Below are 27,635 nucleotides of genomic sequence, written 5' to 3' on the forward strand. Positions count from 1 at the left end.
AAACAAATAAAGTCAGAAAATGTTAGAATTTTCTGTGGACCACGAGATGATGGCCTGTAACACAAGATTCTAGCAGGAGTATAGAAAATAGACATGGCAATCAAATGATGGGAAAACCAAGAACATGACTGATACGATTACACTTAAAAGAAGATGGATAACATCAGTACAGCAGCGTTAAACTTTTCAAGGAGCAAATATAGATTCAGATCATAGCTTAGTGATTGAAACATCAAGTTGAAATTAACAAGAAAATATAAATCCCATCATCAGAAACAAAGAGATACAGCAAGAATAAGTGAAGCAAAAATAGGAAGATACAGAACAGCATTAGAGGAAAAACTAAAAAGTGTGGAAAAAGAAAAAAAAAATCGAATTTAAGAGTGAAAGGAGTAATGAAGGCGATAGAAGATGCAGTTGAAGAGGGAACAGTAGAGAAAAAGAGATCAAGAAGATGGATTAGACAGGAAACAATAAAGTTAGTACAGGAGCAATATAGAAGAAAGTGTAATGAGGTGAAAAAAGCAGTCAGAATGGATAAGATGAAATGGTTAGAAGATCAATGCAATAATATAGAACAGCACTATGGAGAGCATAAAACTAGGGAGGCGTACAAAGTTATTAGAACCATTAAACTATAAGAAAACTAGATTTAGATGGAGTTGGAAAACTGATTGAAGAATTGAAGCAGATATCACCACCAGGTAATGAGTATGATATGGACATTTTAAGAAGAGAGGTAGAAAACGCAATAGGATGGCTAAAACACAACAAGAGTCCTGGTAACGATAACATCGCTGGAGAAATGATTAAATATGGTGGCAAAAGTATGGTTACAGAAATGCACCAACTATGTAATATGGTATGGAAGAAATGGAAAATGCCAGAGAAGTGGGTGAAATCAATTTTAGTATCATTATACAAGAAAGGAAATAAGCTAGAATGTAAAAATTATAGAACAATTGTTTTGACAAGTCACCTTGGTAAGGTGATATTGACAGAAAGATTGAGAACACATTTGGAAGCATACCTTGCAGATGAGCGAGCAGGATTTAGGAAAGATAGAACTACAATTCAACAGATTTTAACAATGCAGTTAATAGCAGAGAAAAACCAAAAACATATATACCGTATATTATCACGTATAATGCGAAAAATTTATGGTAAAAAATACTACTTAAAGTTAGGGGTTCGCATTATATGCGGATCCTAAAAAATATAACATCTTATTAGACTTGCACACACAATATATACTACCTAATGCCTATGCAACCAAATCTACTTGACCTACTCGCATTCGGCAACCGAGCGTGCATCGTATCTTCGCATGCGCTCTCCATCGCCGAATGATAGAGCACAGTTAGGTACATTGGTTTAACCACAGTTCACTTTAAATATTATTCATTAAACAAACCTAGCCTGAAAATGAGCCAACAGAAACAAACGTTCATCTTTTGAAGCAGGATTTAAATTGCATGTCGTGCAGTTTACAGAAGAACATAATAACAGTGTTGCTATGAGAGAATTTGGTGTAGCAGAGAGTAATATTAGACTTTGGCGTAAGCAAAAAGACAGTCTTGAAAAAATCCCCAAAACGAAACGTGCCCATCGTGGAGATGTAGCATCCTTTCCAGAACTCGAAGAAGAGCTAAATGAATGGATTTTGACACAACGACAAGATGGCATTATAGTAACAAGAAATGCAATTCGTTTTCGAGCTCTACAACTCAAGAATGGTAAATTCAAGGACACACCAGGTATTTCATCTTTTCTTGCTTCGCCTGGGTGGTGCAACAGATTTATGGAACGCAAAGCATTAACATTACCGAACAAAAATTGCGCAGAAGTTACCAAAGCGGCTTGAAGAAAAAGTGCAGTCCTTCCATAAATTTATCATAAAATTACGGAAGTGTCACGGATATGAACTTTCCCAAACTGGCAATATGGATGAGATGCCCATGTACTTTGATTTGCCTGGGAATCAAACAGTAAACTCAGTTGGTGAAAAGGGTGTCTTCATAAAAACAACGGGACATGAAAAAACGCAATTTACCGTTGTTCTAGCATGCATGGCAGATGGAACCAAATTAAAGCCAACAGTGATATTTAAAAGGAAGAAAATTCCGAAGCATATGAAATTTCGACCAGATGTAATTGTTCGCACCAATCAGAAAGGTTGGATGGATGAAGAAGGTGTACAATTGTGGCTGGATCAAGTATGGAACATACGTCCAGGTAGCGTGTTACGTCAACAAAGCATGCTAGTCTGGGATATGTTCTTGGCGCATTTAACAGAGGCAAGCAAAGAAAAAGCATGTGAGCTATGTACAGACCTAGCAGTCGTACTGGATGGTCTAACTTCCGTTTTGCAGCTGCTTGATGTCAGCTTGAATAAGCCATTTAAAGATCACTTACGTGAAAAATGGAGAGAATGGATGTCATCTGGTTTGGTGAAGATGACAAAGGGTGGGAATTTTCAGAAGCCTGAGATCACCCTAGTCACCAGCTGGGTTAAAGAAGCATGGGATTTGATACCATCTGCAATGATTCAACGCTCATTTCTTAAATGTGGAATAAGTAATTCAATGGATGGATCCAAAGATCACATCATATACCAAAGCGAGGATGATGCCCAACAAATTGGAGAGCATGAAGACAATGACGACAACTGCTACACTGATGACGCAATCCCTACAGATGAATTTATAAATAAAATATTTGACGACTCAAAAGATGAATAAGAATTTAAAGGATTTTGACATTTTGTTTTAAAATAAATATTTCTTTCATTAATTCGTCTTGTATTTTGACATTTTGTTTTTAAATAAATATTTCTTTTGTTAATTCGTATTGTATTATTTATAATGTTATGAAAAAGGATTAACAGATCGCATTATATGTGGACATGGCATTTTAGGGCTAGTTTTCAAACAAAATTTCTAGTTCGCATTATATGTGGATCGCATTATACGCGATAATATAAGGTACTTGCTTTGTTGATTTTCAGAAGGCATTTGACAGCATGTACATTATCCCCTCTGTTATTCATTATCTATATGGATCACATTATGAAGGAAAGTGGTATTAAACATGATATCAAAATTGGAGATGTTAATGTCAGCTCTTTGCTTTATGCGGATGATGTTATACTTCTAAATAAATCTGCTACAAGTCTGCAAGATTCTCCGACTAAATTGAATAACTGTTGTAATAGATATGGTATGAAGGTCAGCAATAAAAAGACAATGACAATGAAAATAGGCAGAATCATTGAAAATGTCAACTGTGTTGTGAATGGAGAACTTGTGGAACAAGTAAAACATTTCAGCTACTTAGGCACGATTTTTAATGAAGATGGTAAATTAAATATAGAAATAGACAACAGAATCAGCAAAGCTGGCATGGTGGGAAGTTAATTGAATAAATTCATGTGGAATAAGAGAGAAATTAGTCGGAACACTAAATTAGCTGTATACAAGACATTGTTCAAACCAGTTTTAGATTATGGATCTGAGAGCTGGGTCAGAAGTAAAAAACTTGACCAAAGACTAGAGACCTCAGATATGAGAGTACTGAGAAAGATTAGAGTCGTGAACAGATGACATCAATGGCAATATCATATTAAAAATGAGGATATTATGAAAGAACTTGACATTGTCAGCATCCAGGAATGAATTAGCAGAGCTAATCTCAGGTGGTATATGGCCACTTGAACAGAATGGGTAAGGAAAGATTAGCAAAACAAGTTCTCTGCCAGGTTGGCAGCAAAACGACCCAGAGGAAGACCAAGATATAGGTGGATTGATATGGTCCAAAGTGCCTTAGACGATAGAAATATAAAATCTGATAATGTTGGAGTCTTGACAAATAACAGACTGATTTGGAGGAAAATTGTAGATAGGAAGTTATGAATTATGTAATTTTTTTCATGTAGTACTATCATATCCTGTACACCCCATGGCAGGAATCTGATGATGGGAATACAAAATGCTTCTTCACTAAATTTAAAGCAAAATTAACAAAATATATATAATAATAATTCTGAGATGATCTTTTCCAGGTAGATACAATAATTATATGATTATTTACATGTTGCATCTACTTGTATATATATATATATATATATATATATATATATACTGTATTAAGAGCCATTAAAAAACAGCATTGACATGGAAATGTAAAATTTAAAAAAATATTGCATTGCAAGTTTCTCTTATTCTGTTCAGCCATTAACAACAAATAATAACTACAAGATAAAAGAACTAGAAATATAAAAATGTATTGTTAAATTAAAGATTCCAAGAAAATTATATTCTTCTTTAATCCTTTATCCAAGTGTCAGCAAAGTTGGAATGTGAAGAATCTTCATGGCCAGGCTACTTGTATTATATAGTGAAACCTGTGGAGTATTCATAACTAAACATACACACATCAACCACAGTAGTTAAATTATTTTTAATAAGTAACTATTTTGTCCTACGTATCTATGTATCAGTACAGTTATTTCAAAACAATACTAGGAATAACATACAGTTAGGGCGCATGCTTAATGAAATCCAACTAAGCGTGCAGTAGCGTGTCATAGAATTAAATTAAAATAAATATATCTGATAAAAAATAAATTAGATTACATTAAAATAAAATATATAAATTTATTTTACACAATTAAGGATGATGACAATTTCCCAGACTTTAGGGATAGTAAGAACGTCATTACGGTTTAAGTTGGGTCTGTGACGTAGAGCTTCAGTACTTTCTTTATATAAAAGCTCATGTTTATATAAGGATCTATGCAGAAGTTTTGTGTGTTTCCATTTGATCCTATGGTCTGAGTTTTCAACTCTGTTGTGCAAGGCCAGATTTGTGCAGTTTGATAAGACTGATATGGTCTTGATGTTCAGAGATGTGTTTACTAATAGATCTCCCTGTCTGTAGCAAGACATCTTACAGGAACATGGAACTTTGTAAATGCCAGGTAGCATCAAAGGTGAGAGTTTGTCTTTAGAAGAAGGTAACAAATTATAGATCTGGTTGATTGGTTTGTAGGTAGAGCAAGTTTGTATTTCTTCATAATTTTTGACAGACGTTCGGAGATGCCTTTGACATAAGGTATAGGAATCTTACAGGCTTGTTCGTGTCTAGGTTGATGTGTGGGAAAGTGACTGATGATTTTTTGAGTTGTTTTTGGATTGTATCCATTTGTATGGCTGTGTTTTTGATGATTTTCAATTCTTGGTTTAAAGATTCTTCGGAGGAGCAAAATCTGTGTGCTCTGGCTACTGATTATTTAATGATGCCATATTTTTGAGATGGATGGTAAGAAGATGAATTGTGAATGTAATGACCTGAAAACGTCAGCTTATGATAGACAGAAGTGGTGATGGAAACATCATTTTTTCGTTGGATGTATGAAGACAGAAAGAAACCTTGTAAAGATACTTTTTCTAGTGTGAATTTGATGCGAGAATGAAGAATATTGATTTTATCTAGGAACAGGTATAGTTCTTGTTCAGAATGACTCCAGATGGCAAAATCACCAACATATCAACACACCTTTCAGGTGTGTATAATGCAATGCATTATGGAAATTGTCACTACCCAGAACTCTTAATTATGCCCTAAAGATAAAGTTTCTCCCAGATCATCCTACATGGACTAATCTCTTTTCTCTGCACTGGGAAACTCAATACCACACACTTCAAACTGCCATACGTCCTTTTGGTATGCATATTAAAGAGAACATGGAAGCTCTTGGTATAAATGTTGAGAACGTTGCCCACACTAAACCTAACAGCATTCCTCCATGGCAGGTTGGCATGCCATCCTACAACGTCTCACTTTGTCAGCTACAGAAATCTCATACTCCATCATCTGTCTACCTCCAATTGTTTAATGCACACAGAACAGCACACTAATTTCTTGCCTATCTATACTGATGGTCCAAGAAATAATAACTCTGTTGGCTGTGCTGCTGTGTTTCCTGATATTATTATCTCCAACCAGATCCCACCAGATTGCAGTAATTATACAGCAGAGTGACATGCCACTCAGCTTGCACTTGTTCATATAAAAGAAAACTGCAACCAAAAGTGTATAATTTATACAGACTCATTGAGTTCTTTACAGACTATCTCCTCTCCTATGCATAATCCACATCCAGTACTTTATGAGGTGTTACACCTGTTTCACAAAATGAGAATCCTTTATTTTGATGTTGAATTGTGCTGGATTCCCAGCCATATAGGAATTAAGGGAAATGAGGCTGCAGATGCTAAATCAGCTCAAACTTTTTCCATGTACTGTTTGACAGTACCATATACAGACTACAGACAGTTTATGCAATCAAAGCTAATTGCTCAATGGCAGTCATCATAGCAGGAAGTATGAACAAATAAATTATATGACATTTAACCTGAAATCAAGCATTGGCATTCTAGTCAATGAATAAAAAGAGAGGGAGTTGTTCTCACTAGGCTTTGCATAGGTCACAGTCATCTTACACATTCTTATTTACTGAGAGCTAATGACCCTCCCATGTGTGAAAAATGCAATATGCATCTCACTATTTATCATATACTGGTAGAGTGCCAGCACTATGCACGAGAGAGGAATGAAATTTTTGCCTACCTGGCCAGACCATATACTCAGGCAGATTGCATAATGTTTTTAATTTTTTACAAAGAATTAACCAATTAATTTATACAAACACATTTGACTGTAATTTTGTTTATATGTAAATACTATATTGCTTCACTTAACTTTTGTATGTATATGTGCAGGAGTTGAGTACTAACGTATATATTATTCTTTAGGTTAATTTCTGACCAATCGTATTTCTGTAGCCTTGTGTTACCTTGTTATAATTGTGTTAATATGTAAATATCGCACTGCTAAACTTAATTTTTATGCATATATAATGTATAATAATTCCTCTTTAACTCTATGTATTACTGCAATAACATTTACGGTAACCTTATTATAGTAATCTTATATGTAGATACTGCATTCCTTGGCTTGGTGTTGTACATGTTTTGTTTATTAACTTATATTGTTGTCTAATTATGTACTTCCTTAAATGCTGCAGTAATTTTGTTTATATATAGATACTGCATTGCCCAGCTTAACTTTTGCACATACATATTATTTAATAATTTTTTTTGACTAATTATATATTGCTGTAGGATACCTTGTATAGTTGTGTAAACTTCTTATAATTTTGTTTATATGTAGATACAGAACCGGCACTAGGGTCTTTGCCGCCCGTATGCAATGTCTAACTAAGCGCCCCTGTAACAACCCGGGTGTCGTGGTTCTTTTACGATAATAAAAATTTAAATTATTTGAAATTTCTTAAATAAATTTTGACAGAACAGCCACACGGTTCGCTAAATGTAATGAACCAGGGGTGTTGACTAGGCAGAATAATCGTTAAAAACCCAAATATTCAAAAAATTCTCAAAAGTTAAAGTAAATTTTGATAAAGCCACTTCATTTTAATCATTGAATATAATGATACAGGGATTATAGCCTTCTCACCGACCCAAATTGCTAACAAAATTAAAATGAATTTTAATGTCATCATCATCTTCCTTATACCCTCTTTTACCTTGCGGTGTCGAGGTTCCATTGATCATCGGACCTCAATCCGTTTACAGGATAAGGTGGTCAAGCCTTATGCCCCGGTGTATCCTATGGCCTGTAGTGTTGAGTTCTCAAGGCCAGTTTGCCTGCTTTGCGGGATGAAAAACCCCAGAATAAACTGGGGAAAAAACCCTGCTGTCCACGCCCAAGACTGGGTAACTTGGCTATGGCTGAGGAAGATCCTTCAGCTCCTCATGTCACCGACGGGAATCGAACTTAGGACACTCCTTCCCCAGGCATATGGTTGCGAAGCACATAGCCACTAGGCTAACCGCGCGGACACGAATTTTAATTAAAGTTAAAATTTATTTGAACTAAAGTTAAAAAATTCTTGCATTTTACAAGTTACTAAATTCTTAGTGACTTGTAAAAAATTTTTTAATAATTTTTATAAGTGGAACTATCTTTTAGGAATTCAAGAATATCGATCTAAAAGAAATTCAAGATAGATGAGAAAATAAGAAAAGAATTCAGAAATAATTAGAACATTTAATATAAGTATTCAAAAAATAACATCTTTACAGAATAACAGAAAATAAATTAAATTACATAAATATACTTGAAAATTTTTAAATTAAAATTTTTGGGTTTTTGATTTCATATTCACAAAATTAGAAATAATGGTCTTAACATCTAATTCCGCACATATATCATTTTCAATAGCTATTAACGCCAAACTAACAAGCCTCTTTTGTGACATACTTGTTCTTAAGTAGGTTTTAATCAATTTCAACTTGGAAAAGGAAAGTTCACCACTTGCTACACTAACAGGTAAGGTTAATAGTATTCTTAAAGCAATTGAAAAGTTAGGGAAAGATAAATTATTGGACACAATAGAATTAAGAATATCGAAAGGATTTTGAATATTTAAATTACCCTTCCGAAAAATATCCCGGAAAGCACATAACTCGTCATATAGTTCTATTGCATTTACGTGTTTATTGTCGCCGTCCTTCAAGAGAATCATCACAATTTTTTCGTAAATCTTCGTTGTTAATTTGTAGTAATCTATACAAGAAATTGAAATTATCATAATATGTTTTTAGTTGTTCAAAACGTTCTATTAACGAACACATTGCAACGTCTAGAAGTGTATAAAACACATTCACTCTAAATTTATCTTCTGGTGATTGTGGCATTTCGTCATGATGCTCATCAAATTGTCGTGTCTTCTTTCATCTTCGAACTTCCGTACCAGTTTTAAATTCTTGTTCTCCATTCACCTCTTCACTCAGTTGTTTTGCCGTTTTTAGAACTTCTTTAAAATTTGTATCTGATTGATACGCTTGTAAGAATATTTTAAATATTCTTACAAGGTTTAAACCCTGTGAGTTTACAACTCACAGGGTTTATTCTGTTAAGTAAATCATGTCAAGTTATAAGAGAGCAAATAAATTTGTAGTTCTTTATTTTAGCACATAATTTTTGTGCTGCATGCTAAGTTACTTTATTAAAATTTTCATTATTTAAAATTTCAAAAAGTGCATCGTAAATTTCTCCTAACTGATATTGTAGAGGGTGGATTGCATTAATTTTACTTTCCCATTGCGTTTCTGATGGCTGTTTCAATGTTAATTTTTTTGTGACTTTAAAAGGATTGCCCAACGTTTGTAAGAGAATGAAAAGAAATTGCATATTTCTTGAATAATTGCAAAGAAACTAATTGTATCTGCATTCACTTTGGCTGCATCGTTAATGATTAAATTTAGAGTATGAGCAGCACATGGCACGTAAAAAACTCGAGAATTTTTGTTCAAAAGCAAATTTTGGAGCCCATATTTTTTCCCTTTCATATCTGCCCCATTGTCATACACTTGACCTCGCATGTCTTCAATGGGAATGTTCCATTTTTCCAGTTTTCCAATATTGTTGCACATAAACCACGTCCTGTGGAATCTGATATATCTGCAAAACCTAAAAAGTTTTCCCTGATCTTGACAATTCCATTGTCACAGGAAACAAAGCGAATAATAATGGTCATTTGTTCTGTTTTACTTGCATCAGGCGTGCAGTCTAAAATTATGGAATAATATTTAGATTTTCGAATTGATAATAAAATTGTATCCCTGATTGCATTACTTAAAGTTTTCAATATTTCATTTTGACTGATTCATGATTTTCAACATGATTTTCCATAACGGGATCAAACTTCGCAAACAGTTCGACTAATTTTAAAAAATTGCTGTTGTTCCTTTCATATAATTTATCAGATGATCCGCAAAAAGCTAAATTTTGGCTAAGGAATTTTATAATTTCAATCAAGCATTCTAAAACACTCCTCCAATGTTTCTTTTCCATTTCATACATACTTTGAATCTAGCAATTAATAATAGTTTTGTTTTTTAAATTTTTATCAAGTTCCTTCCATTTTAAAAAATTTTTCATGTGATTTAAACTAGTCTCATGTCTATGCAAAGTTGTACTTACATTTCTGCAATCGTTATAACCTTCTACAAGACTACTTGATTTGGAAGGTGCAAAAAGTTTGCAACAAAAGCAAAAAACAGAATTTAAAGTTTCGGAATAAATGAGCCATGTTCTTGGCATGAGCTCACCTTTTTCCATTTTTCGATTATAATACATGTCGCCAAATTTACAACCATATAAATCTCTGGGATATATTATATTTTTCTTTTGAACAGGCCCCATTTCAATTAAAACAACTCGTAATTCTTCATCAATATTTCCCCATTCACCTGGATCTTCTAAATTTACAGAGACTAACAATGTGTTAGTTTCGTGGTCAACTACAACTAAATCTTCTCCTAACTGTTTTTCACTTAAATCATGCGTCTTGTTATCTTGTTCTATAGTTGCAATAGTACTTTCATGCAAACTGGATGATGTGCACAGTTCTTCAACTCTGATTTCTGATGTATCGAGTGGTTTACAATGCATCAGAATATTTTAATATTTTAACAAATTATTAAGAGCCCCAGTTTGTATCTTACGATTTTGGGCACCGGATAACTTTTTTTAATTTTTGATTCTATTTTATACTCACAAGAAATTATTACACAACACGACACAGAGACGAAATAATAGTCAGCACTGTGCTACTGTCAGTAGCCTACCGAGATGCGTACCATATGACTGGTACGCAGCTTGGTAAAAACCGTTCATCGTTTCACTTTGGATAGACTGCAGTAGACACAACATTCTGCAGGCAAGCATTTAGCCTGCTCTCGCTGCAATATTGTAAACAGCCGGCTGATCAAAGAGGCGGCAATATACAATTTTTTTAAATTTTTATTCGGTGCATCTGGCCTTATCTATTTTAATATTGATCATTCTAAGAATTTTTTGTTTTTATGATAAAAATTTTGTTTCTTAAAAATGAACTTATGAATCGTATCACAGCAGCAGCGCCCACATGCCCGCTTACGCCGGCCCTGTGTAGATACCACATTGCCAAATTTTATTTTTATGCATGCATGTTGTATAATAATTCCTTTTTGCCTATTTATGTATGGCTGTAAAAACATCTGTTATAATTTTAACTATATGTAGATACTGCATTGCTTGGCTTGTACATGCATTTTGTTTATTTAACTTGTATTGTTGACAATTTTTGTACTACTATAACCTTTAACTTGTGTGTTGCTGTGCCCTCTGCAACAATTCTGTTTCACTAATTGCGTATGTTCACCCAAAGATTGTCGGAATAAGTGCGACATGGTTGGAAGAGGATGACATCCTGACAGGAATAGAGATGGAAGGGTAAGTTGTGTTTCGTGTGGATAGAAGGGATAAAAAGGGAGTGGGAGTGCTATTGATGATAGAGAAAGCGTTATGTCCATACAGGGTAGAGATGCAGGAGGGAAATAGTGCCAGTGATTTTGAGGCAGTATCATGTGAGATAGAGGTGAATGGAATCAAATACTTGGTGGGATGTTGTTATAGACTAGGTAATGTGGATGGTGATGATAATGAAATGTATAATCAAATTGGCCAAGCAAATAAGAAAAGGGTGATCATTATGGGTGATTTTAATTATGGCAATATAGACTGGAATGATGAGACAGCAACTGGAAGTAAAGAAAATGAGTTTCTTGAGTTTTTGAGGGATAACTACCTCAGACAGTATGTAACAGAGGGCATGCGAGGATTGAGGGTCTTGGATTTGATCATCTCATCAGAGGATGTAATTATAAATGAGGTGTTCAAATCATCCACCAATTGGTGAGTGACCATGAGGTGATTACCTGGGTGGTTGCCAGCAGTGTGAGGACCTCTGTGAGTAAAGGGTATATGTGGAACTACAAGGGGTGGGTGGGTGGGGGGGGGGATTATGAAGAGCTCTGGAGACAGCTTGCAGGCGTAGCATGGAATGAGGAGTTAGCTGGAAAAGAGATCAATGCAGCTTGGGAGATTTTCAAAAACTGTCTAGTAGATGCAATGTCTAAATGTATTCCAAGGATGAGAAGGTTAAATAAGGTAGGTGTGAGATGGATGAATAAAGAGATTAAGCATGCGATACAGAGAAAAAGAGCATTGTGGAGGCAGCATAAAAGATGTGGAAATAACCAATTCCATGAGGTCTACAAAGACCAGGCAAGGAGGGTAGTTAAAGAGAGGTATGAACAACAATTAGCTAACGAAGCCAAAAAGAATCCTAGAGCTCTTTCGATATGTAGCCAGCAAAAGAAAGAATGATTATGGAAAGATGACACTGATTGGTGAAAATGGTATAAAGACAGCTGTTGCAGAATATGTGATGGAGATACCTAATAAACAGTTCATAACAGTCTTTCAGTCTTGTGAATGTGACTTCATGGAGAGATTGAGAGCAGTTGAAGATGTGGAGGAGAGACTACCTGTAAGTGAGCAAGAGGTGTATGGGGAGTTGAGTAAACTAGATGTTAATAAGGCTGTGGGACTAGATAATATATCACCACGTATTCTGAAGGAATGTGCCAGGGAGTTGACACCTGCCTTGACATATTTTTTTAATACGAGTCTTGCACTCGGTCAAGTTCCTAAGGAGAGCAAGATTGTGCCACTTCATAAAGGAGGTGATCGAACTCAAGCATCAAACTATAGGCCAATCTGTGTGTCAGGTGTTGTGGTTAAGTTATTGGAGAAGCTTGTGAGAACTAAATGTAGTTCATCACTTTTATGCAGCTCTCTTTGCCCCTCAAATTCAATCCATACATTTTCAAAATTAACTCCTTTCTCTTCACACAACTGTGCTAGCAAACTTCACAATCTTCACTCACCTTCTTAACTCATTATCATCTTATCTACGCAACACAGACTATATTACCTACCACACTGTTATTTTCATCACTCTCCTTAAGAATCTCCTGATATCCATCTTTCCATTCTCCTTGTTACCAGTCAAATCATTTGTGCCAACGATCACTACCAAATTTTTTGCTCATGTACTCCTCTTATGCAATGCTTCAATCATCCTACTTATTTCTACCACATGGAAAACAAACACTGTGCACCTTTTCACTCATCACACCTCTAATCAGCAAATCGAGTTAAAAATAATGCCAAATGTAGGATGTTACCTCTAGTACTGTAATAAACTATGAAATCTATTTGAAACCTTCAAAAATATAATAATCTGCAATAGTTTATCGCAATCAATATTCTTCTGAATACTTTAAGAAAAAAGTACAAATCATAACTACTAATTTCCATTGGTTTTAAAACTGCTGAAAGAGTCCCCAAATTTTTTTCTATGTAGAAAGCAATCACAAAAAGTTTGAATAATTATAAACTCCCAGTAATTTTATGATCATCCACTGTATTATTGTCAAAGGGAGGGAAGCAAGAAAAAAAAAAACCCAAAAACCCAATACTCGTTTTTAAAGATTCTTCTGACGAGCAAAAAAAAAAGTAATAAAAATTAGTAATTTAATATTGATTAACTATTTACTTCTTATGTGGAAAGTGTTTTATACTTACTGAACTATAAAGATACTGGGCCCAAGTGGCAACTGAATCTATTGGAGAAATCCATGAATCACCCATGGCTAGACCACGAAAATCACAACTTAACTTTCCAGCCTTTATGGACTAAAAACAAAAAATAAACGGGAAAAAATATTAATAAATTAGGTACAGTGGAATAATAAAAATATTTTCCAATCACAGAAAGCAGTATTAAACATTCGTCTCTATCAACTTTTCTGTCTATTATTATAAACAAGAACAAAAGCCACTTCTTTTCGCATATACACATGCATCCATTTGTCTGTCAAATGGCTCTTTTATATTTGGTTTCCAATTTCTTGCTAACATTTCAGATCAGTCACTTTGTATACTCATTCTTTTTTTGATGAATGTTTAATAATTTATGATATTCTTTATTTTTTCATGTTCTATTCATCAAATTTAGTTTCATTAACTTTTCTTTCCTTCATGTTTTTCTTACTGAGTATGTTTATTAATGTTCTGATGTTTCACATGCATAGATCAGTTCAATTATTGATTCATATTCTTCGTTTCATTCATAAAAGTTTAAAGTTTCCAAACTCTAACTGCTATTTCACTGTTAACTGTTTGTGATATTACCTATAAATTAAGATATTTAAAATCCATTACCCAATTTAATATTTCTCATCTTAGTTGTAATTTACATCTTATTGGATCTTTTGCAATTAATATTTTTTTTTGTTTACTTATTACTCATTCATTATTACTCTCAGTCAGATTTTTTTTTGGGGGGGGGGGGGGCAGTATGCAATGGTATACAGCTTACTAGTACCTTTATTCAAGGTAACGTGTGACGTAACCAATGCAGTACATTCAGAAATTTGTACTATTCAATCATTTATTTATTTTATTTTATTTTTGCATTTACCTAGTATTCAAATAAACAATGAAATTTTCTTTTTTCACTTTATCTGTTATGATATTTGCTATATAAAACTTAATCATCATCATCAAATTCCTGCCATGTACCCTCAAGGGGTGTACAGGATATGATAGTACTACATGAAAAAAATCACATCATTATTAATTTCCTATCTACAATTTTCCTCCAAATCAGTCTGTTACTTGTCAACACTCCAATATTATCAGATCTTATATTTCTATCGTCTAAAGCACTTTGTACCGTATCAATCCACCTATATCTTGGTCTTCCTCTAGGTCGTTTTGCTGCCAACCTGACAGAGAACACTTGTTTTGCTAATCTTTCCTCGCCCATTCTGTTTAAGTGACCATACCACCTGAGATTAGCTCTGCTAACGCATTCCTGGATGCTGACAATGTCAAGTTCTTTCCTAATATCCTCGTTTTTAATATGATACTGCCATTGATACCATCTGTTCACGCCTACAATCTTTCTCAGGACTCTCATATCTGTGGTCTCTAGTCTTTGGTCAAGTGTTTTACTTCTGACCCAGCTCTCAGATCCATAAGTTAAAAGTGGTTTGAACACTGTCTTGTATACAGCTAATTTAGTGTTCCGACTAATTTCTCTCTTATTCCATATGAATTTATTCAATTGACTTCCCACCATACCAGCTTTGCTAATTCTGTTGTCTATTTCTATATTTAATTTACCATCTTCAGTAAAAATCGTGCCTAAATAGCTGAAATGTTTTACTTGCTCCACAGGTTCTACATTCACAACACAGTTGACACTTTCAATGATTCTGCCTATTTTCATTGTCTTTGTCTTTTTATTGCTGACCTTCATACCATATCTATTACAAGAGCTATTCAATTTAGTCAGAGAATCTTGCAGACTTGTAGCAGATTTATTTAGAAGTATAACATCATCCGCATAAAGCAAAGAGCTGACATTAACATCTCCAATTTTGATATCATGTTTAATACCACTTTCCTTCATAATGTGATCCATATAGATAATGAATAACAGAGGGGATAATGTACATCCTTGTCTCACACCAGATTTAACATTAAACCATCTTCCTGTACTTCCTTCAATTCTAACTGCTGACTTACAACTCAAATAAAGACAAAGTATTGCTTGATATAATGCCCCATTGACACCATATAACTGTAGCATATTGAATAGCTTCTCTCTTGGCACCTTGTCATATGCCTTTTCCAAATCTACAAAACTTAAATACAGATCTTTGTTATATTCCCATGCTTTCTCGACTATTTGTCGTAAAGTGAAGATCTGATCCTGACAGCCTCTATTTGGCCTGAATCCAGCTTGTTCTTCACCAAGCTTATCTTCCACAATTCTTCTCAACCGTTTCTCAAGTATACTTGCATAGATCTTGCCAGGAACACTCAGTAGGGAAATACCTCTGTAATTCTCACATGCAGTTTTATTTCCCTTTTTATATATGGGTACTATGAGAACTCTACTCCAATCATCGGGAATTCGTCCCTCTATCCAGGCTTTCTGAACTATGCAGTGCAGCCACTGTAAGACTCTTATACCACCATACTTCAGCATTTCTGGTCGAATATCATCTACACCTGCTGCCTTTCCACATTTCAAGCCTTTGATGGCTTTTTCTACTTCAAGTATGGATATGTATTCCTGACTGCATGCGTCAGTGTTTTTTACCACTGTGCTGTCATCACTGCTTGTTTCATTTAGCAGTTTTTCAAAGTAATTACTCCATACTTCAAGGATATCTTTTTCTCCCATTTTCATGTCACCTTTATCATCTCTAATTCCTTTTACAGCACTCTTTCCTCCATTCTTAAGCTTCTTCAACAACCTCCAGAATATTTTGCCACCTTCTTGATATTTATTTTCTATATTCTTGCCAAAGTCCTCCCATGACTTTTGTTTAGCTCTCAGCTCTCAGCTCTTAGCTTTCTTACATTTGTGAGAGTAAAAGCTGACTTATTTGCCAGGAACTTTTGATATGCTTTCTTCTTTTCCTTCACTGCCTCTGTAACTTCCTGTGTCCACCAGGGAGTTCTGATTTTTTTATCCTTGCACACAACCTCACCACATGCCTCTCTGGCAGAATCAATCAATGTTTTCTTCAGAGTTTGCCACTGAATCTCCAAGGTTTGATTCATGTTCTCAAACTCTTTCATTTTTTCTTCAATAATCTTTCTGTATTTTAGTCTACAGTTCACATCTGAGAGCTGCTCAACTTTTATTCGCTTTAAAACTTTCTTACATGTTATTCTTTTCAATATGAAATTCAATTTTATCCTGCTCAAGACTAAATAGTGATCACTATTTATATAAAGTTATATAAAACTTTATAATAACTATTTCTGAAATTTAAATTAATTTCATGCTAATATATAAACATATTACCAACATGGTAACATGTTTGGTTTGCAACTATTCAGTATAGCATCTGTTGAGTAAGGATAGTTTTCACTATATAATGTAATTAAATTAAAAATGCCAAGAAATTATATTCTTCAAGGTGTTTGGTCCACAATTATTCAACCTGTACATTAATGATATTGGGAAGGATCTGACAAGCACCATACAGCTATTTGCTGATGATGCAAAGATTGGCAGGATAATCAGGAATGCTGCTGATATGCAGTACTTGCAGAATGATTTGAATAGGCTGGAACTGTCTGCATGGGAAAATGGGTGTCAGTTCAATCTCAGTAAACGTAAGTCATTCACTTTGGCATGATTAGATATCCAATGTCGTATTATATTGGTGGGATTAGGCTAGAAGAAACTGATGAGGCAAGGGATCTTGGAGTGTTAATAGATAGGAAGTTGAAATTCAGGGGACATGTGGGAAAGATTGCAAATACAACTCAAAAGATAACTGCAATTCTGAAATGAACATTCATTGTAAAGACAAAGATGTTATTTTCCTCTTTACAAGGCCTTGATAAGACCTCACTTTGACTATTATGTGTAGGTCTGGTCTCTTGGTTTCCATTGTGATTCTGATATACTGGAGAGAGTACAAAGGAGAATGTTAAAAATGATATCAGGATTGTGGAATACTGATATTCCACTAGCAAACAGGAGAAAGTGGGGTGATATGATTGAGACTTGCAAACTTCTGAAAGGATCATACAGGATTTCAATTGATAGAATTTTTCAATTTATGGAGGGTGGGGAAAGGAAGAGAGCGCATCCTTCAAAGCCGAGAAAGGGGTGAGGGATAGATTTTTCTCTCAGAGAGTTGTGCATGATTGGAATGGATTACCTTGTATGTTTATTATGTGGCCTTCCTCAACAAGTCTCTGATTCCCTGGAGGTCGCTCTTAATAATAATGATATTATTATTCATTCCAGCTGTCTCTAATTACACTAAATACTCTAATTACTCCATTTTCACTAAATATTGTATACAGACTGAGTCTGTGTGCAGCATGTCAGTAGGGGTAATATGTTTTCAATGTATAGGGACATTTTCATTCCCTAGCTATCAATATATATATATATATATATATATATATATATATATGTTAAAGATACCAAGCTATTTTAAACCTGGTTTTACTCCATTTCCCAAGTAAGCTAACAGACAAGCAAGTCAATTTTGAGCCTGCACGTACTGTAAGTCTAGCTGACCCTCAAAGTAGTGCAACTCAAGGCAACTCATGGTAAAAGGTTTCTACATATATATATATCATCAAATTCCTGATATATACCCTCAAGGGGTTTACAGGATATAATAGTACTACATGAAAAATTTACATCATTACTAACTTCCAATCTACAATTTTCCTCCAAATCAATCTGTTAGCTGTCAAGACTCCAACATTATCAGATCTTATATTCTAAGACACTTTTACTGGATTAATCCACCTATATCTTGATCTTCCTCTGGGTTTTTTCCTGCCAACATGGCAGAGAACACCTGTTTTGTTAATCTTTCCTCTCTCATTCTGTATAAGTGACCATACCACCTGAGATTAGCTCTGCTAACACATTCCTGGATGCTGACAATTTTAAGTTCTTTCCTAATATCCTCGTTTTTAATATGATATTGCCATTGATGCCATCTGTTCATGCCTCTTATCTTTCTCAGAACTCTCATATCTGCGGTCTCTAGTCTTTGGTCAAGTGTTTGACTTTTGACCCAGCTCTCAGATCCATAAGCTAAAACTGGTTTGAACACTGCCTTGTATACAGCTAATTTAGTGTTTTCACTAATTTCTCTCTTATTCCATATAAATGTATTCAGTTGACTGCCTAGCATACCAGCTTTGTTGATTCTGCTGTCTATTTCCATATTTAATTTACCATCTTCATTAAAAATTGTGCCTAAGTAGCTGAAATGTTTTACTTGTTCCACAGGTTCTCCATTCGCAATGCACTTGACATTTTCAACGATTCTGCCTATTTTCATTATCTTTGTCTTGTTATTGCTGACATTCATACCATATCTACTACAACAGTTATTCAATTTAGTCAGGGAATCTTGCAGACTGGTATAGTATGACCACAACTTGAGTATCGCTTGGCTTTGTGCAAAGAATAGGGATTCATGCTGAAAGGGAGAAAGAAATGAAGGATGCACAAATTGGTCGCAAACACGCAAAATCACATGCTTTATAGGTAAAATTTTCCAACTGTTATACAAGCAAAATAGTTACCACTTTAAAAAACTACAATGATCATAAAAGAGGAGATAATTTTTCTGACGTGTAATAATAAACAACTCATCCCACAATAAGGATTGATTGCCCCATTATCGGAATGGATTCTCCTTCTGTTGACATGGGCAGAAGTGTCAAAGGGTCTCGTATCTGTGGGTGTACTATAGCAGACTTATTTAGAAGAATAACATCATCTGCATAAAGCAAAGAGCTGACATTCACAACTCCAATTTTGATGGTTTAATACCACTTTCCTTCATAATGTGATCCATATAGATAATGAATAACAGAGGGGGATAATGTACATCCTTGTTTGACACCAGATTTAACATTAAATCACCTTCCTTTACTTCCTTCAATATTCTAACTACCGACTTGCAACTCAAATAAAGACTAAGCATTCCTTGATATAATGTCTCATTGACACCATATAACTGTAACGTTTCGATTAGATTCTCTCTTGGCCTTGTCATATGCTTTTCCAGATCTACAAAACTTAAATACAGATCTTTGTTATATTCCCATGCTTTCTCAACTATTTGTCGTAAAGTGAAGATCTGATCCTGACAACCTCTATTTGGCCTGAATCCAGCTTGTTCTTCACCAAGCTTCTCTTCCACAATCCTTCTCAACAGTTTCTCAAGTATACTTGCATATATCTTACCAGGAACACTCAGTAGAGAAATACCTCTGTAAGAAACTCAAAGATTGGAATCAGAGAGTTTCTTGCCGAATATAGTAAACTATAAAGTATCGGCGACACTAGCGTTAGCCAATGCAAGTGATCCTAGTACGCAGTACAATACCAGACGACTCGTTGCAAAGGTGGGGGAAGTTCAGATCGCTATTCTTAGGTATTTTCCATAATGTAAAAACACATTTCCTAGGAAATGTATGCTGTTATTACATTATGGAGGGAGGTCACTACCCAGACCGGTTTCAGCCTTTTTTGAGGCTTCATCAGTGAGTAGCTAGACCTAATAATACCGAAGTGTATAGTAAAAAAAACTTATATACTCTGCGAACGAGTTTTCCAAACAGGTGCAACCATTAAGTTACTTAAGTATAAAGAGCTAATAAGCTTCATTTCGCAATGAAAACATTACTTAAATTAAGGGGATATTAAATCCCACATAGTTTTAAAACCGAATAAGAAACTCAAAGATTGGAATCAGAGAGTTTCTTGCCGAATATAGTAAACTATAAAGTATCGGCGACACTAGCTAACGCTAGTGTCGCCGATACTATGCAAGCCAATGCAAGTGATCCTAGTACGTAGTACAATACCGGACATACGTAGTACAATGTCGAAATGAAGCTTATTAGCTCTTTATACTTAAGTAACTTAATGGTTGCACCTGTTTGGAAAACTCGTTCGCAGAGTATATAAGTTTTTTTCGCTATACACTTCGGTATTATTAGGTCTAGCTACTCACTGATGAAGCATCAAAAAAGGCTGAAACCGGTCTGGGTAGTGACCTCCCTCCATAATGTAATAACAGCATACATTTCCTAGGAAATGTGTTTTTACATTATGGAAAATACCTAAGAATAGCGATCGGAACTTCCCCCACCTTTGCAACGAGTCGTCCGGTATTGTACTATGTACTAGGATCACTTGCATTGGCTAACGCTAGTGTCGCCGATACTTTATAGTTTACTATATTCGGCAAGAAACTCTCTGATTCCAATCTTTGAGTTTCTTATTCGGTTTTAAAACTATGTGGGATTTAATATCCCCTTAATTTAAGTAATGTTTTCATTGCCGAAATGAAGCTTATTAGCTCTTTATACTTCAGTACCTCTGTAATTCTCATAATCAGTTTTATTTCCCTTTTTATATATTGGTAGTATGAGAGCTCTACTCTAATCATCTGGAATTCGCCCCTCTGTCCAGGCCTTCTGAAGTATGCAGTGCAGCCACTGTAAGACTTTTATATCTCTATACTTGAGCATTTCTGGTTGAATATCATCTACTCCTCCTGCATTTCCACATTCAGTCTCTTGATGGCTTTTCCTACTTAAAGTATGGATATGTATTCCTGACTGAATGCCTGCTCAGTGTTACCACTGTGCTGTCATCACTGCTTGTTTCAGTTAGCAATTTTTCGAAGTAATTACTCCATACTTCAAGGATATCTTTTTCTCCTGTTTTCATGTTGCCATTATCATCTCTAATTCCTTTTACAACAAATTCCTCCATTTCTGAGCTTCTTCAACAACCTCCAGAATATCTTGCCATCTTCTTGATATTTATTTTCTATGTTCTTACCCAAATCATCCCATGACTTTTGATAGCTAGTTTTATACAATATTTAGCTTTCTTACATTTGTCTCTGTATTCTCTAAGAGCACAAGCTGACTTATTTGCCTGGAACTTTTGATATGCTTTCTTTTTTTTCTTTCACTGCCTCTAACTTCCTATGTCCACCATGGAGTTCTGATTTTTCTATTCTTCCAGACAACTTCACCACATGCCTCTCTAGCTGAATCAGTCAGGGCTTTCTTCAAGGCTTGCAACTGATCTCCAAGGTTTGGTTCCTGTTCTCAAACTCTTTCATTTTTTCTTCAAAATTTGAAGAAAAGATCAAAGCTAATAATAATGGCAAATAACCAGTCCATGTCCTGAGCAGAAATCCAACAGGTATTTGCCATTATTATTAGCTTTGATCTTTTCTTCAAATTTTCCCAAAATATATTTGTACGTCTGACAATCATTTCCTACTCTGCTATTCAGACCCCCAAGAAGTACCAACTTTTCCTTTTTCATTGTGTCAGTTGCTTTCTCTAAAACCTCAAAAAATTCCTCCACTTCTTTATTAGAACCTTCTGTGGGACATTAGGCACAAATAAGTCTCAAAGTCCAGTTCCCCATTCTGATATTTGCCCACATCACTCTACTTGATATTGCCTGCCATTCAAGAAGATTAGCATCATATTTAGTGTTAAACACTATAGCTATTCCTTCTTTTTCCTGATTGTTGTTGCCTTAATGTAACATTATGTCTTTACTGCTCAGAAAGAGCTCACCAATTTTTGTCTTTTTTTTTTTTTTTTTTTTTTTTGTTTCAGTCACCTCTATATTACGTCAATCAGGTACTTATCCAATTCATCATCCAGCTCCCTTTCTTTACCATTCAGGCTTTTCATGTTGATACTACCAACCTTAAACTCTGGTGGTGTTGATTTGGAGTGTGTTTCATGATTTGTTCCAGCAGCTGACTTTTTGCTGCTTACCCTGGCGAAACAACACAGACCCTTGTTTAACTGGATGATGCCCCAGCCAGCATGAAATTCTGTCCTGTTGTACCATCATTTCATTTGTGGTTTAAGCCCATAAGAATACAATTTGATTGGCTAAATCCTAAACTGACAGCTTGCCAGTCTTGTCATCTACTTTTTGCTATTTCAACTACCAGAATAAAAAATTAACTATAAAAAGATATGGTTAAAAAAACAACTACAATTCTCACTAATGAACCTATAGAACAGCTCATGCATATTTAACATTATTATTATTATTTGACACCTCCAGGGAGTCCAAAGACTCATCGAGAGAGAGTGTGCCAACAGTGTCAAACAATTGGCTCCTTCCATCTACTAACCGTGCTCAAACTTACTTAACTGAGCCATTAGTAGCAGAGGCTCTACCAATCGACCAACCTTTGCCGGCATTTAGGCACAATTATTAGCAAAGATGGAATTAAATATGTAAATATTTCTATAGGAATGGTAGGGTGATGATTCTATCAATCATCAAACCCTAGACCCCCCCCCCCCCCCACTTTCTGCACCAGTGCATGCAGCTTGCCATCAATATATCTCAAACTTCAAGGCTTTACATTTAGCTGAATTAAACTGACATTGCTATTCATTTGCCCATCACAATACATTTTATTCAAATCCTCTTGAAGGGCTACCACATATGCATTATTAGTAATAACCCTTCCAGCTTACATCATATGCAAACTGAATATCTCCCTGTAATCCACTGATAATGTTATTGATATAAAGGTTAAACAACACAGATCTCAGTACTGAGCCTTGTGGGAGTCCACTTGTAACCTTCTGCTTCCTTGATACAGTCCCCTCATATATATAACTCTCTGCTCTCTATCAGACAGCCAATCCAATTCACTAACCTGACATCCAGACCCATGTGCTGCAATTTAAATATCAGCTTATCATGTGGCATCCTATCAAATACCTTTGTAAAATAAACAAAAAGGACAGAATATGACTTGCCACTTTGTTGTAAAAGGAAATCAGATCACTAAAACAAGAGTGCCCATCAGCAAATCCATGCTGACTCTCAGATAACATTACCCTCATCTTCCCAATTCTGTAAATGATCCCTCACTAATTTTTCCAGAATCATAACAATTATTGATTAAATAGAAACTGGTCTATAATTTGACACTTCTGTTCCTACCATCCTTATATAATGGCACTATCTTATCCTCCTTCCATACCTTGGGCACCTTTCTCATGGCCAGACTCTCATTTAAAAGCCAGGTTAACGGAGCTGTCAGTCCTTGAGCACATTCTCTCAAAACTTGTGTCAAAATTTCATCCAGTTCCCATTGCTTTATTGACATCCAGAGTACTCAGTATTTGAAACACATGGTCTTCTTGCACTTCTAAACCTCAAACCCGACACATCCCTCTAATGTTGAAACCTATTTCTTTAGGATGAAACGCCCCAATAAAGTGATCATTGAACAACTCCACTATGTCCTTTGCATCAGTTGCTCTACTCCCATTTTTATCCAACAATGTCATTCTTCGACAATGATTCCTCCTCCTCCCACTGTCTGCATAACGAAACAATTCCTTAATATTTTCTTTGGATCTCAAGACCAATCTCTTCTCGTATTCCAGTTTTGCCTTCCTTACCATACTAGTCACTCTCCTGCCCAAGTCTTATATTCTTCATGCATCTGCTCTCCACCCTTCTCCTTATATCTCTTCCAAAACCTATTTTTAACTGCATTTGATGTTCATGTGGCATCCCATCAAATACCTTTGTAAAATAAACAAAAAAGGCAGAATATGACTTGGTACGTTGTTATAAAAGGCAATCAGATCACTAAAACACGAGTGTCCCCATTAGCAAATCGATGCTGACTCTCAGATAATATTACCCTCATCTGCCCCATTCTGTACAAAAAATGGTATACAAATTGCCATTGCTGCTAATAAACATTCCTTCACCAGTTGCCAAGCACTGATGATATCTTGCTCTTCCAATTCCTCCATCCATGGAACTGCTCCCATGCTGATTTCTAACATTATTACAATCACTTGCCTTATAATTCTACATACATTCCTTTCTCTTTGATACTGTTGCATGTCCATTCATTTTCCAAATCAAAACTATATGGCCACTCTCTCTAGATGGGGGAAGAGATGCCTCTCAGTTATAATCAGATCTTCTGATGCTGTGTCCAAGTGTTCCTTCTGCTACATGTTGCTTAAGATATTTGTCCTTCAAGAATCCCAGAAATTCCATTTCCTTACTACCATTTGATGTTTCCTCTTCCCAGTTTATATTGCTCTAATTAAAATATCCCATAACAATCATTCGTTTTGCACTCACCAAGCTCAACTGCCTAAAACATCTCCTGCTCTTCATCCTCTCCGCTCCCTGGCTTATAGCAACACCCCACTAAATATCCTGTTCTGCATACCTCCACCTCACACCATATACTCTCAAAACCATTGGTGCTATTGTTATTCAAATCCTCCACTTTGAGAGGACATACCTCATTAGTTATCATAAGCAGTACTCCACCACCGTATTTGCACTTCCTATCCTGCCAAAAAATGCTATACCCTGCTACTTCCATTTTTGTCAGTATATCATCTTCCATCAATTATGTCTCAGTGATCCCAATAATCTTTGGACAGGCTGATACTATCAGCACCACCAATTCATCTCCTTTATTCTGGATACTTCTGGCATTGTATAAAGAATCATTGAGGTGCTGTCACTGTTTCTATACTTATTATTCCCTCAAGATTCCAGTAGATTCAGCATTACACAATGCATTCCCTCTTTTCCCAAGTGACTATTCCCAGAAGAGGCCACCCCTGCTACCATCAAACCTGAGTTTCCCTGCATCGACACACTGATTTGTTTGGAGAACAACATTCTCTCTGGATGCCTATGCCCTTCCTCATTCAAATGCAAGCTGTTTCTCACATTAAGTTCCTTTCTATCCTTAAATGCCCTCCATTCATCCACATAATCCAAGCCTCTCTTCAACAGATTCTGGCTATCATACTATTCATTATTGATGCTCATCTCAGTAGCTCTGAATTATCACACTTGGGCAACACACCCACTATCTTCCTTCTCTCTGTCTTCTTCTATACAACCTCAAGCATGAACCTCAGATCTTTCACCACCGAATTCACATTGCTTCTCAAATAATTTGAATCCACCATCACAATCAACTCAGCCACTCCCACTCTTTCACCTTGCTTAATTGCCATAGTCACTATCATTCCTCTAAGCAGACACTCCTCCAGCATTGTATGTTGCACATCATGTATCACTGAGTCACCATACATCACACCTCTTACCACTGTTTCTTCCTTGCTCATCTATATCCCTCATTCTCTCTCTCTGACATTTTCTCTCCTTGTTCTCTCACTAACCTGCTGTTCTGTCATCTCTCCATCCCAGGTTCCAGCAATGTCTTGCCTTTCTCTCACCTTTCCTTCTCTTTCATTTTTCTCACCCTTGATCATGGTACTTATTTCTCTTGGTCAGTATTCACCCATTTCTGATATAACACTGTCAAGGTCTCTCATGCCTCTCGTTTTCTAAATTTCTCTCATTGTTTTAATTTCTAAATCTTGTGATTTAATTCTTCCCATTTTCTACATTTTACACAGACAAGCACTCCCTTGCCTCTCACCTGTCACATTTCTAACTGCCAGGGATGCATACATGCCACAAGAACCATATATCACAAAATCCAATAGTGTGCTATGTAGAATGTAGTCCTTAAATGGTGGATGACTCGATGAAAAGTCGTTGGCAAATTGAATTGCAGCTGCTGCCATTATTCACACACTGCACAAAGAATACTAACAAACTATACTAATATATTACTTTTTAACACAAATTCTCTAAGTGCAAACTCCCCACAGACTGTGCATTCTATCTCACTCAAATTGCTTGGAAATTTAAAGTAAACTTCTAATAAATTATAATGGAAACTTTTTTTTTCACTGCTACCTCTTCACACATCCAACTATAACCTCACCTTCTAGCAGACTGAAACAGTCAATGAAAAAAGAGAGAGAGAGAGAGAGAGAAGATTATAAATTAATGAGCCACTCCCTTCTGAGCAGCATCAAGAATTTTTAGAAAGGCGTTAAGTATCACTCCAAATGTGAGAGCAGTATCTTAAGTTTGTACAGATCTGGGATATATGCAGAATAAATACCTACACATATGAAATGTAACATCTTAAGCAAAAAGGGTAGCTTAAGGGTCAAAACTGTATAACTGAGAGGAGACCTCCACATGGCCTTTAAAGGAATGTGGAGAACCGACCAGGGCTTCTGACCTAATGTCCAATCCTCACCTTCTCGTGGTACACCCTGTTGGGTATCTACTTGGATACTGAACGGACGAGGATGGGCTGCCAATTTGGGATTTAGCCGACCAAATTGTATTCTTATTGGTTAAACCAAAATATAGAATGATGGTACAACATGACAAAATTTCATGCCGGCTGGGGCGTCGCCCGGTTAAACAAGGCCCCCGTTGTTTTCGCCAGGGAACCAGGGCGAACAGCAAAAACTCAGCTACTGGAACAAATCAGAAAATAAACCCCAACTCAACATCACCAGAGTTAAAGATCGGTACTATCAACGTAAGAAGCCTGAATGGCAAAGAAATGAAGCTAGTTGAGGAATTAGATAAGTACCAGATCGACATAATAGGGGTGACTGAAACAAAAAAGACCAAAACTGGTGAGATCGTTCTGAGCAATAAATACAAAATGTTATATTCAGGCAATGACAATCAAGGAAAAGAAGGAGTAGCCATAGTATTCAACACAAAATACGAGGCTAATCTTCTTGAATGGCAGTCAGTCTCAAGTAGAGTAATGTGGGCAAATATGAGAATGAGGAACTGGACAATGAGACTTATTTGTGCCTATGGTCCCACAGAAGGTTCTACTAAGGTAGAAGTGGAGGAATTTTTTGAGGCTTTAGAAAAAGCAACTGACACAAAAAAAAAAATGAAAAGTTGGTCCTTGTTGGGGATCTAAATAGCAGAGTAGGAAATGATTGTGAGACATACAAAAATATTTTGGGAAAATTTGGAGAAAAGAGCAAAGCTAATAATAATGGCAAATATCTGTTGGATTTCTGCTCAGGACATGTACTGGTTATTACTAACACCATGTTCCAACATAAAAATGTGCACAAATTCACATGGAGAGAAGAGACAAGGAATAAGAAAAGTCTCATTGACT

At 35.6% G+C, this 27,635-nt stretch overlaps 1 protein-coding gene across 1 annotated transcript in view; it reads right to left on the reverse strand.

Moving 5' to 3' along the window:
* The window catches only part of LOC150102858 (retinoid-inducible serine carboxypeptidase-like), a 279,126-nt gene that overhangs the window by 134,834 nt on the left and 116,657 nt on the right, over window positions 1–27,635 (reverse strand). The window contains exon 5 of the mRNA XM_090397958.1: window positions 13,564–13,674. Coding sequence (XP_090254084.1) covers window positions 13,564–13,674 — 111 coding nt within the window. The remainder of the gene's footprint in view (window positions 1–13,563; window positions 13,675–27,635) is intronic.

The sequence above is a fragment of the Typopeltis vanoorti genome, chromosome 9, assembly GCF_054136105.1.
Source record: "Typopeltis vanoorti isolate ZY-2024b chromosome 9, IOZ_Tvanoo_1.0, whole genome shotgun sequence".
Classification (NCBI taxonomy): domain Eukaryota; kingdom Metazoa; phylum Arthropoda; class Arachnida; order Uropygi; family Thelyphonidae; genus Typopeltis; species Typopeltis vanoorti.